The sequence below is a fragment of the Rhinatrema bivittatum genome, chromosome 3 (assembly GCF_901001135.1).
Source record: "Rhinatrema bivittatum chromosome 3, aRhiBiv1.1, whole genome shotgun sequence".
Taxonomy (NCBI): Eukaryota; Metazoa; Chordata; class Amphibia; order Gymnophiona; family Rhinatrematidae; genus Rhinatrema; species Rhinatrema bivittatum.
The window spans coordinates 119,272,513-119,285,406 of NC_042617.1; the positions used below are offsets into that span (position 1 = coordinate 119,272,513).

The window sequence follows — 12,894 nt, forward strand, 5'->3', positions numbered from 1 at the left end:
GCCCACCTATCCACTATACTAGGTGGGTTACAAAAGTACATACACATTTTAATTAACAAAAGGTTATTAAGTACAAAATCAAAGTTAATAAAATATAAAACAAAAACATAATACATTGAATTGGCATAAAATATATATAATAAACAGATTAAAACAAATTTATCTCATGTAAGTGCCTAAAAACTCATTGATGGGGGTACAGCAGTTACCTCATGAATATTCATTGTGGATGTCCTGAAAACCAGACCTGTTTGTGAGACTCCAGAACCAGAGTCGCCTATTCCCTGCTCTAACGCCTCATTTCTCAAATACTGCCAGCACTGATGAAGGAGTCCACTAAGGTTAACAGTATTTTAGGGAATGCTATCAATGTGGCCAGCAGCAAAGAGTTGATGGCCATATTTTGAGGCTACCAAAAAATCTGCTGCAAGCTCAAATGCCTTTCAATTTGATACAGTTGGAAGAAGGTAGGGAGTGAGCTTTTTCCGTCACCAGACCTTTGAGGTGGAATGCTATGTCAGATCATTTGAGAATTCACTCTGATATAAAATTATTTTAAAAAATCTTTAAAAACATGGCTTTTCAAGCAGGCTTTTGAAACAGACAATGAGGAAAATATACAGCATCTCTGACAGTGCAATATAATAAATATATCAGGATCGGACTTTTGAGGTGATTAAGTAATTTGGAACATTTATTGTAATGTTTGTATATTTAAATTTGTGTTATTTGATATTTTTCACCAATTGTTTTTATGTGATATTATGTATGTTTTAATTCTGTGAATCGCTGCGATTTTCCAGAGCATGCGGTATATAAATAATTTAAAATAAACTAACAAACACTGGGGGGAATAAAGCAATGATTCATGAAAATGAATGCAAAATTTAATACTAATAACATCCTCCCCAGAAACCTGTCCTTCCCATTATACACACACAACCAATGTCCCTTCAGATGGCTGATTCCCGAGGTGCCCAGTGAGTATGAAGTGACTGGTAGGTAAAATTCAAATTAGACAAATCCAAAAGAAAATCTATCAACTAAACCTAGACAGAGTCATGAAAGGAGGCATCTAAGGAAACCAATTAAGCATTAGCTTCAGTTTCTGTGCCCCACTGAATGAGCGACTAAAAATAAAGGTTAGGAATGGGATTAGTTGAATTCTTGATGTGCTGTACATTGGATAGGTAAGCAGTGCTGGATATGGAGAATTAGGCCAAGCCATCCAGGAACAAGAAAATAGCAGAGTGTCACAGTGCTTTTACTTGGATTTATTTAAACAAAAAGGAAGTTAAACATGAATATATTCAGGAGCCAGTGAAGCTGGATATTATGTTACAAAACGGAGGTTTTTCACAAATTTGAAGACTACAAAGCATGCCAAAAACCAATGCTAAACTCTAAGGCCTATAGAGATTAAGAATACAACTCTGTTCATATCTTATTCAGCCTCAGCAGAAAACCAGAAGGACATGTCTGTTTGTCAAGGGAGTGGCTGAGTAGGACTAAAAGTTTACTTTCATTTTACAAGCATTTATTTTTAAAGTATGATCACACTGGCCCCAATTTTAATTATTCAAGAAACATAGGCCTGGTCTTTGTAATACTAGTTAAATAAACAGAAATTATCATTTGCTCTTTAAGTGTAACAATTCAGGACCGAAGATATATATTTTAAAGAATACATGGCTACATATTTCATTCTACATATATAAAATTAAACACTGCAGGATAAGAGTAAAATAGTTAATAACAGTGGCCCCTATCCTGCAAAATTCTGAGAAATAAATATGTATAGGATACAGTAAAATATTGTTAGGTATTTATTATAAGAGAAAAAATGCCACAGGCCGAACATTTCCAGAAATTAAGCGATATATATATATATATATACACATCTGATGCAGAAATTTAGCAGAATTTAGGGCATTGTTGTCTTAACTTCTGCTAACAGAAGCAAAGGAATACCCTGTAACAGCCTAACCATTTTACTAAGGTTTATAATATATTTTGACTTCCACTGCGTTTCCTAAGCAGAATGGAACACGACCATTCAAAATGCTGTTTCTAATCGTCAATTGAAAAAGCAAATGTTGCTTACCTGATGTAACAGGTGTTCTCACAGGACAGCAGGATGTTAGTCCTCACAAATGGGTGACATCGAGGATGGAGCCCACCACGGAAAACTTCTGTCAAAGTTTAAACAGAACTTTGACTGGCCCCTACTGGGCATGCCCAGCAAGGCACTGACCCTGCAGCCAGCAGGGGTCTCCCTTCAGTCTGATTTTCAAAGCTACAGGCAGTGCCTAAAAAGTAAAAACAAAACAAACCCAACACCGCGGGGTGGCGGGCGGGTTTCGTGAGGACTAACATCCTGCTGTCCTGTGAGAACACCTGTTACATCAGGTAAGCAACATTTGCTTTCTCACAGGACAAGCAGGATGGTTGTCCTCACAAATGGGTGAGTACCGAGCTGAGGATGTCCTGACTTGCACCAAATGCACCCAATGACGTGCAACAGGCACAACAACTGGGGTGGTATTTGGTAAAGGGCATCCGCACTCTACCGGGAAGGTGGAAGGGTGTTGGTACATCACGTTGGAAAAAGGTTACGCAAGACAGATTGGCCGAAGATGGAGTCCTGTCTTCCAGCTTTGTCCAAACAATAGTGGGCTGCAAAGGTATGGAGAGAACTCCAGGTTGCAGCTTTGCAGATGTCAGGAAGCGGCACCGATCGAAGGTGTGCCACTGACGTCGCCATGGCCCTCACAGAGTGTGCTTTCACACGGTCTTGAAAAGGAATGCCAGCTTGCTGATAGCAAAAAGAAATGCAGTCCGCCAACCAGGAGGAAAGAGCCTGCTTACCCACAGGATGTCCTAACTTGTTAGGATGGAAAGAGACAAATAATTGAGTGCTCTTCCTGTGAGCAACTGTACGGTCTAGATAAAAAGCTAGAGCTCGTTTGCAGTCTAGGGTATGCAGAGTCTGTTCCCCGGAGTTGGAGTGGGGCCTGGGAAAAAAGATAGGTAGTATGATGGATTGATTAAGATGAAACTCAGAAACCACCTTAGGTAAAAATTTAGGGTGAGTGCGGAGTACCGCCCGGTCCTGCAGGAGCTTAGTGTAAGGCGGATAGGTAACTAGGGCCTGCAATTCACTAACCCTGCGAGCTGAAGTGATAGCCAAAAGGAATAACACTTTCCATGTGAGATACTTTAATTCACAGGAGTGCAGAGGTTCGAAAGGAGGTTTCATTAGACGACCAAGAACCAGGTTAAGGTCCCAAGATGGGGCCGGAGGACGTAAGGGTGGCTTCAGATGGAGCAAGCCTTTAAGAAAACGTGTTACCAGGGGTTGTACTGAAATAGGGACACCCTGTACACCTTTATGGAAGGCGGCTACCGCACTGACATGCATCCTAATGGAAGAGGTCTTTAGACCGGATTCTGATAGGTGCCATAAATAGTCCAAGAACTTAGAGATTGGACAGGAAAGGGGATCAAGGGACTGAGAAGTGCACCATGATGTGTACCTTTTCCATTTATATGAATAGGATCTTCTGGTAGAGGGCTTTCGTGAAGCTATCAGGACACGAGAAACCGAATCCGAAAGGTTAAAAGGCTGAAGGACTAACCTTTCAACATCCATGCCGTCAGGGACAAGGCCTGGAGGTTGGGATGGAGGAGGCATCCGTCGTTTTGAGTGAGCAGATGCGGATCCGTTCCCAGAGGGATGTGCCTGCGGATGGAGAGATCCTGGAGTATGGGAAACCACACTTGGCGTGGCCAGTGGGGTGCTATCAGGATCATGGTTCCTCCGTCTTGGCGTAGCTTCACGAGAGTCCTTGACAGAAGAGGAAGTGGAGGGAATGCATAAAGCAGACCTGTCGTCCACTTGAGGGAGAAGGCATCTCTCGGCTGAAAGTGTTGGCTCCGAATGAGAGAGCAGTAATCGTCCACTTTGTGGTTCTGAGGGGACGCAAAGAGGTCTATGCAAAGAGGTCACTACCAGAGGATCGAGTGACCACTCGTGTGGCTTGAAGACACGGCTCAGCTGGTCTGCCAATACATTGTCTACTCCCGGCAGGTAAGTGGCCCTGAGGTACATAGAGTGGGAGAGGGCTTCCGCCCAGATCTGCGCAGCTTCCTGACACAGAAGGAAGGAGCCTGTGCCTCCCTGCTTGTTTATGTACCACATGGCCACTTGGTTGTCCGTCTGGATTAAGATTATCTGATGGAATAGATGATCTTTGAAAGTTCGGAGTGCATAGCGGATTGCGCGAAGTTCCAGGAAATTTATCTGGTGTTCGGCTTCCTCTTTGGACCATAACCCTTGGGTTTGTAATTCGTCCACATGGGCTCCCCAACCGATGTGAGAAGCATCGGTGGTTAGGATTACTTGCGGATCCGGTGGAAGAAAAGGTAAGCCCTGAAGGAGGTTGACCTGAGTTGTCCACCAGGTTAAGGATAGGCGCAGGGCCTGTGTGACTGTGACTATGGAGGACAGAGGCTGAAAAGCTTGAATCCATTGGTGTCGTAGAGTCCATTGTGTTACTCTCATGGCTAGTCGGGTCATGGGAGTGACTTGAACCGAGGATGCCATGTGTCCTAGGAGAATGAGGAACTGGCGAGCAGTGGCAGTGTTTTGAGACTGGAGCTGGCGAGCCAGGGATATTAGGGTGTGGACCCTCTGAAGAGGAAGGTAAGCCTTTGCCTGCAAGGTGTCCAAGTCTGCTCCAATGAAGGATAAGGTTTGAGACGGGACTAAGCAAGATTTCTCGTAATTGACAAGAAACCCTAAGGAAAGGAGTGTTTGAATTGTCAATTTTAGGGAGGATTGAGCTATGTGTTGGGAGGAGGCCCTGATTAGCCAATCGTCCAGGAAGGGGTAGACGTGGACACCTTCCTTCCTTAGGAATGCTGCTACCACTACGAGACATTTGGTAAAGACTCGTGGGGCAGAAGCCAGACCGAAAGGTAGGACACGGTATTGATAATGGTCGTGGCCTACAAGAAACCGCAGATATTTGCGATGGGATTGTGTGATCGCGATGTGGGTATAAGCGTCCTTGAGGTCGAGAGAGCACAGCCAATCCCCCTTTTTCAACAGAGGGAGCAAGGTGCCCAGGGTTACCATCTTGAACTTTTCTTTTTGCAGATACTTGTTGAGGGCCCGAAGGTCCAGAATGGGACGTAGCCCCCCTGATTTCTTTGGTATTAGGAAGTATCTGGAATAGAATCCCTTCCCTTGTTGAGAAGGAGGGACGGGTTCTATTGCATTTGATTGTAGAAGAAGGGATACTTCTTGATGTAATTGAGTGAAATGGCTGGTTAGACTCCATGCCTGAAGGGGCGGGGAGTCTGGCGGAAGTGTTATGAAGTTGAGGTGGTAACCCTGTGCGATAATTGCTAGCACCCACTGATCTGAGGTGATCTGTTTCCAACGGTGTAAGAAGTGGAACAGTCGACCCCCCACAGGGATGTGTGGAAGAGGGAGATGGCATGTGCTCAATACAAGGAAGTCAAAGGCCCGCCGTAGGCCCAGGAGGTGGGGCTACATTAGGTCTTTGCTTTCTCGGCTGACGAGGCTGAGGCCTGTTAGAGGACCGTGCAGGACGAGCCCTAGTTGACGGAGGGTAGTAGCGACGTGGTCGAAAGAATGACTTCTTAGAGTCCTTCTTTTGCGGTTGCTTGGAGGTCACCTCAGGTGGGACAGATGAGAGTTGTTTCAACGTCTCATGGTGGTCTTTTAACTCCGCCACAATCTGTTGAATTTGCTCTCCAAACAAATTGTCGCCTAAGCAGGGCAAATCAGCAAGACGATCTTGGACTTCTGGGCGAAGGTTGGATGACTTTAACCAAGCCCAACGTCTGGCTGAGATGGCTGTGGCTGAAACCTTCGTGGAAGCATCGAATATGTCATAGGCAGTCCTAATCTCGTGCTTCCCTGCCTCAAATCCCTTGTGAAGAAGGGCTTGAAGCTGTGGTTGGTATTGGTCCGGCAACGTGTCAGCATAGTCTTGCATTTGCTTAAAGATGGCTCTGTTGTATTGAGTCATGTAAAGTTGATATGAAGCTATGCGTGAAATCAACGTAGCTCCATGATACACTTTCCGTCCTACACTATCCAGGAACTTGTTGTCCCTGGTAGGTGGGGTAGAAGAGTGCGGCTTAAGACGCTTGGCCTTCTTCTGCGCGGACTCAACCACAACAGAGCGATGATCCAGTTGAGGCTTTTGGAAACCTGGTGCTGACTGGACAAGGTATGTGGAGTCAGCTTTCTTGTTAACTTGTGACACCGATGAAGGAGATTCCCAGTTTTTCTTGAGCAGATCCAAAAACACCTGGTGTATAGGGATGGAAGCAATGATTTTTGGAGCATCCAGAAATTGAAGTAGTTCCATCATCTGGTGTCTATCATCAGCTTCAGATTGTAGTTGAAAAGGTACAACTTCTGACATTTCTTTCACAAAATTAATGAAAGATAGATCCTCAGGAGGAGATCTTTTTCTACTCTCTGTAGGAGATGGTGGCGAAGGCAGATCTGTGTCAGAAGAGGTATCATCATCATCACCCCAGGTATCGTAGGGATCATGTGTGGCTTGTAGCCCTGATGGACCTGGCTGAGGCTCTGAAGGCATCGATGGAAACCGAGGTGGAATCGGTGCAGTAGGTGGAACCAGAAATGGCATCGATGGCTTCGGTGTTGCCGATGGAATCGGTGCCTGGCGCGGAATCGATGGAGCCGAAGGATAAATCGGTGGAGATATACCAGAAGGTACCAATGGAACTACCCCGGAAGGGGGAATTCGAAATGGTGTTTCTCCTGCCGATGAGAAACCAGTCGGAGACGGTGGTGTTGTCGATGGCACTGGAATCACCGATGGAAGGGCCGTCACGAGTGCCTCCATGCGGCTCAGTAGCGGTGCTAGCGCTTGTATCAACGGCTCGGTGGTCGGTTCCCTCCTCGGTGGCGAAACCGGTGCCGGTGTCGGTGCCGGGGGCGGCACTGGAACTGGTGCCGGAGACGGTGCCGATGGAGGTTGTAATTTCTTCATCGCTTTCTCGATGGCCTCCTGGACCAGCCGGTCCAGTTCTGCCCGGAGACCAGGGGTAACCATACCCGGCTCGACGGGAGAGGGAGGCTGAGGCAGGGCCGGAGGGACCACCGTAACCGGTGGGATCACGGCCCCCACACCCCGAGAAGGTGAGGGTTTCCTCGATGCCGGCGAACGAGACGTGGAGGGCATCCGGTCTGTTCGCGGCTTCGTTGTCGGTGGCTCGGCTTGAGCAGAGGTCGATGGCTGTGGATCCTCGACAGGCCGAGACTTATGCCGTCGATGGCGGTGCTTTTCTTTCCGATCTCCTCGCCCATCCGGGGAAGGGACGGGAGTCGACGGCCGAGAAGCGATCGATGGCGGACGGTCACCGGAGGGTTGACGATGATGGTACAACTTCGACGGTGCCGGTTCCGATGACGTCGATGCTATCGATGGCGTTGGGGTTGGTGCATGGAAGAGGAGCCCCATCTTCTCCATCCTGGCTTTGCGACCCTTGGGTGTCATTAAGGCACATTTGGTGCAAGTCAGGACATCATGCCCACTACCCAAACACATTACACAAACCCTGTGGGGGTCTGTGATGGACATAGTCCGGGTACAATCCGGACAACGACGGAACCCCGTTGCCATGGCTGAAAGCCAAAATTTAGGCTGGGGATCGGTAAGTGCCCACAGGCCTCGAGGGCCAAAATCGACGGCAGTCGATGGAAGAAGGCAAAAAACTTACCGGGTTCCGTAAGATGACTAAAAAATTTGTCGAAGGGAGACCCCTGAGGGGCAAATTTTCTTAGGAAATTAATTTCCAAATTCCTGTCAGGAACGTGGTTAGAGAGCTCCTTTCACCGCGTGGCAACTGCTGCGCGGAAAAAAGAAGACTGAAGGGAGACCCCTGCTGGCTGCAGGGTCAGTGCCTTGCTGGGCATGCCCAGTAGGGGCCAGTCAAAGTTCTGTTTAAACTTTGACAGAAGTTTTCCGTGGTGGGCTCCATCCTCGATGTCACCCATTTGTGAGGACAACCATCCTGCTTGTCCTGTGAGAAAAAAAGAGACACAAAGAGTAATCAGAAACTATATTTGATCATTAAAAAGGGATAGCTCTTACCTGCTTAATTATATTTTGAGGCCTGTGCTAATACAGCTTTAAACCACTTTGCTTCTGTTACAATCTTTCAAAGGACTCAACTGTTGCTAGTTAGTACCAGGATACAAATGAAAGGAAATGAAGTCTCGAGTAGTACAATGAAAGTGTTTCCTTTGCTCGTAGGAAAGCCAAGCAAAGTGATCATGCCTTTAGTACATAGTTAAAAAAAAAAAAAAAAAAATCTAGATTACAAGGTTTTAGCACTCTGCTGACCTGGGATTGTGGTGGTGCTGAGAGAGCTACTGTCATCCACGGGCCCAAAGAAATCAAGGTTCAGAAGAGTGGAACCTCCACTAGCTTGAAATTCAGTGACCATGTTGGTAGGCAGCCATACAGAAGGTAAGCCAAGGGAGGGGTTTATGTGTAAAAAGGGGTAAGACACACACTTAAACATGCAAGTTATCATTAGTACTCAGTACACAGTTTAAAATGGATATCAAAACAATGCTTACAGTATTAGTATGTAACACATGAGGATATTAACAATGCAATTCCAATGTACATTTCTTCACACAAGTCATAAGTAACTCAACACTAGAAATTTTTAATTAGAAAGAAAAGATTTATTTCAATCAAAAATGGAAACGTACCAGACAGAACAAGAAAAGAAAGATTTTCTGCTCATTTAAAGGGAAACAATACCTCTTCATATACTCTTAAAATGCCAACAATATGCACTTAAATTTTAATTTGTCACCTGGACCCTATGGTACCCAAGAAGTGGAAAAAGATGTGTCGGTTTTAATTGATTAGGTTGCTTTTACATCGCTTGGCTTAAAACTATTAAAAGTGCATTGAAAGGAATGCAGTGCATCAGTGCTCTGATCCTCAACAGTAAGCTGTACTGTTCCCCTTTAATGCTGAAACAAAAATCACAAACAGGATACATTTCGAAGAAGTTTTCTCAAAAGAAAGCACAAGGATCCAAATGAAGTAATAAGACACCACACAACAGTTAAGAGATGTCCATCCAGGCTTCCCTTCCTAGCCAGGTTATCCATTCCTCCATATTCTACAGATCTGTGAACAGCACTGAAAGATAATCAATATGCAAACACAAGGAATCCCAACAACATTTAAGCCACTGGACTTGTCAGTGTAAGTCAGCACCTGAAAAACATATGGCTCTTGAGGATTTTGTAGGTAAAGATATTAATCTACTCTGTGAATACTGAGCACTTTTTTTTTTTTTGCCTCTTTCAAACTAACACTTCAATTTCAAGAGAAAACTAAAATAGTGAGATGAAACACTGTGTTAAGTTTCACTTTCTTCCTTTATTAACTAAAAAATCTGTTACATTACCAACTAATGCCTTTCTAACATTACTTATTTTGCATTAAATATAATTACAGTGCTAGCTTCAGCAAAAAAAGAAAAAGGAAGGGAAATTTGGTTTCCACTCCTACTTTACGAATCATAATGCTGAAGAAAAAACAAATAATTTTAAAACTTTGTGCAAGTTGTGGAGTAAGGACTATGCTTCCCGTTACTGAATCACTGTAACATTTCATTTTACCATCTACAGAGAGACAAACAATTACTGGAAAAATATACATTTGAAATAGAATACTTTTGAAGCTAAAAACACTTCTTAGGATGTTAAAGTTTCCACTATGATTAAAATTCTCTCTTTTCAGATGTCCACTAAACCAATGCAATTTCAGTTTTCTGCCCAAATGTGTATTCCACATCAGTCTTCCTTTAGTCTAAAGACCAGTGTTGTTCATCTAGTTTTTGCCGGGAGGATAACTAATCAGAAAGAAAGCCTGAATTTCCAGAGACAAGAATAAGGAGTAACAAAATCAGCAGAGAGAAGGCTGTCTGAACTGTGTAGCTTTCTTAGTTCTAGCTCTGGTGCTAGAGGCTCTACGGAGAGACGTACCATCTAGAGGGTTAGTAAGGCCACTGCTACTCCAGTCAAACTGGACAGGTGGGAGAGAGTCCTGGAGGAGAGAAGGCAGGGTTAGTATGCAATGACAACAATTTTCTCAGCTAAACTTTTTAAAAAAAAAATTTTAATTACCACGTTAGAAACTAACAAAGTCTGCAAACTAATAGGATCATTTATCAAAATGCGCCATGGCGTTAACACGTGTGATAACACGTTAACACGTTAACACATGCGTAACACCATATCGCATGCAAAAAGTATAGTGGCGCATGTGTACATTTTTGAGGGGGCGGGACTGGGGGGAGGAGTTTGGGTGGGTTTTAGTTAAATTAGAGGTCACATTGCGTCATGCGATAGCATAATGCATGCTATCACATGGTTTTAACACTGGAAATAACTAGTGCTTTTTCCCTGGCATTAAGCTGTGTGATCTGTCTGAAATGACCAGGAGAGAGAGAGAGAGAGACTCAGACTCTGGGGAGGGCCTCACTGTATGCACCTATTTATTATATCTCTATAGGAGGGTCACCTGATAGGTCGAGGTGAGGCGCTAGTGATGGTTTAGGGGCCAGTTTTGCATGTAGAGTGAGACGTACGAACAACATAATACACATTGGTGAAGATTTGATGTCATTTGGAGTGAGGAAAGTCTCAAAAGATGAAATGTCCATCAAGCTAGGGTGAGAGAACATAGTAGAAATTTCATCTTTGTGAGACTTTCCTCACTCCAAATGACGTCAAATCTTCACCAAGGTGTACTGTGCTGTTCGTACATCTCACTCTGCATGTAAAACTGGCCCCTAAACCACCACTAACACTTCACCTCGACCTATCAGGTGGCACTCTATAAAGATATATCTATATATCTCTCTCTCTCCTTAGCGCAGGATGTGAAAAATAGGGGGGATTATCGCAGGGTGCACTAAGTTTACCATGTCATGTAATAGCTATGCGAAGCAGTAAGTTAACTTACCGCTTCGCATAGCTATTGCAGCCAAGCCGCACATTTTACTTTCAGAAATTAGCGCCTACCCAAAGGTAAGCGTTAATTTCTGCTGGCGCCGGGGAAGTGCACAGAAAAGCAGTAAAAACTGCTTTTCTGTGCTCCCTCCGACTTAATATCATGGCGATATTAAGTCGTAGGTCCCAAAAGTTAAAAATAATCAAAAATTAAAAAAAAAAAAAAAAAGTAAAATCGGCCCACGGGTTGAAAACCGGACGCTCAATTTTGCCGATATCTGGTTTCCGAACCTGTGGCTGTCAGCGGGTTTGAGAACCGACGCCGGCAAAATTGAGCGTCGGCTGTCAAACTCACTGACAGCAGCTGCTCTTTTTACCGCTGACCCTAATTTAAATATTTTGTTTTAGTGAATTGCGCGCACAGGAGAGTGGCCTGAGTGGGCGCTCGCCCGCGAACTTTACTGTATCAGCCTGTATGTGTAAACCAAAAGAAAAGAAAAAAATATCACCCTCTATCATTTAACACAAAAACCTCTTGTGATTTAAAAATGTTCTTTCCAAAAATAAACATATATAGTTTTATCAATTTTGATTCAATAATCAGTATTTCAAAATATTTGGTGAAAAAAACAGTTCATATAACTTTGCTTGCATGTTTGCTAATGAGCCAGTGTAATTTCTGATCATAACTAGCATAAAACACACTCATTTATATTTACCTAGTGAGCTCAAAAAGTACTTGGATCGATCCATAAGAAAACAAAAATCAGGATTAAAATTAAAATAGATCTATTTAAAAATGGGAAAAAATCAAACTGAGGAAAAATATAATCTTCAAGCTTTACAGCTCCAATGGCAAAGAGGTTTTCTTTTTTCAATCTGGAAAGATATAAAATCTGACACTAGCCCAAACATCTGAATTCTACAGCAAACATATTAAACAGTTAACTCCAAATGTCCAACACACGAACCTTGTTTGTTTGTTTATTTATTTAGAGTTTTTTATATACCGACAACTGTTTGCACATCGTATCGGTTTACATATAACTTGTAACTTTTCGGCTGTGCCTTTACATAGAACAGTAACTATGCGTACAGAAACTAACAAAATAACCTAGAAACTGAGTAACTATTTACAGGGTTCAATGGTAAATCGTCCGTAAACTGGTAAGAGATAGAGTCCATAAACTGATTGAGGATCTGGGTAGGCATAAGAAAATTACAGGATTGGGCAATAATATAGATTAGACACCGAAATAGTCCAAATGTAACCTTTTATTTGAGTGGAGACCAATATAGATTAGACACCGAAATAGTCCAAATGTAACCTTTTATTTGAGTGGCGACCTGTATGAATATATGTCTCCACTCAAATAAAAGGTTACATTTGGACTATTTCGGTGTCTAATCTATATTATTGCCCAAACGGCATTCTTAGACAACCTACCCTCCTGCTTCATCAGTCCAACACACGAACCTTTCTATCTATTCCAGCTGAGTCCCTGTGCAGAAGGCGAGCAGGTTCACTTTTTCTTATGCACGGATAGCATATACAAACCCAGTCAATTCCACCTACCCCTTAATAAAGGACTTCTGTTTTGCCCAAAGGCTTCAGAAGGGGGAATGTGTACATGAAAAATTGTCAAACTTATCTGCTGATATCCATGTCATATAGGCTGTGGAAAACGCTGTTGACTCAAAACCCGCCATGTGGTGGAACCTTGATAGTGAACTTCAATATAACTCCGCTTGTTCATAAGCTTGAACGCTGCTGACCCTTGATGAATGTCCCCGGAGAAACATATGGGATAACTGACTTTGGTGACTTTGTGCAAAAG

At 43.6% G+C, this 12,894-nt stretch overlaps 1 protein-coding gene across 5 annotated transcripts in view; it reads right to left on the reverse strand.

Annotated features, from left to right (window-relative positions):
- Positions 1-12,894, reverse strand: part of AFTPH (aftiphilin) — a 157,762-nt gene that overhangs the window by 17,808 nt on the left and 127,060 nt on the right. For 3 of the 5 annotated variants that reach the window (XM_029593631.1, XM_029593633.1, XM_029593632.1), the window contains 2 exons: positions 10,088-10,148; positions 8,418-8,501 (listed from right to left, as the gene is read on the reverse strand). In XM_029593631.1, coding sequence (XP_029449491.1) covers positions 8,418-8,501; positions 10,088-10,148 — 145 coding nt within the window. The remainder of the gene's footprint in view (positions 1-8,417; positions 8,502-10,087; positions 10,149-12,894) is intronic. The other 2 variants (XM_029593635.1, XM_029593634.1) reach the window with 1 other exon arrangement.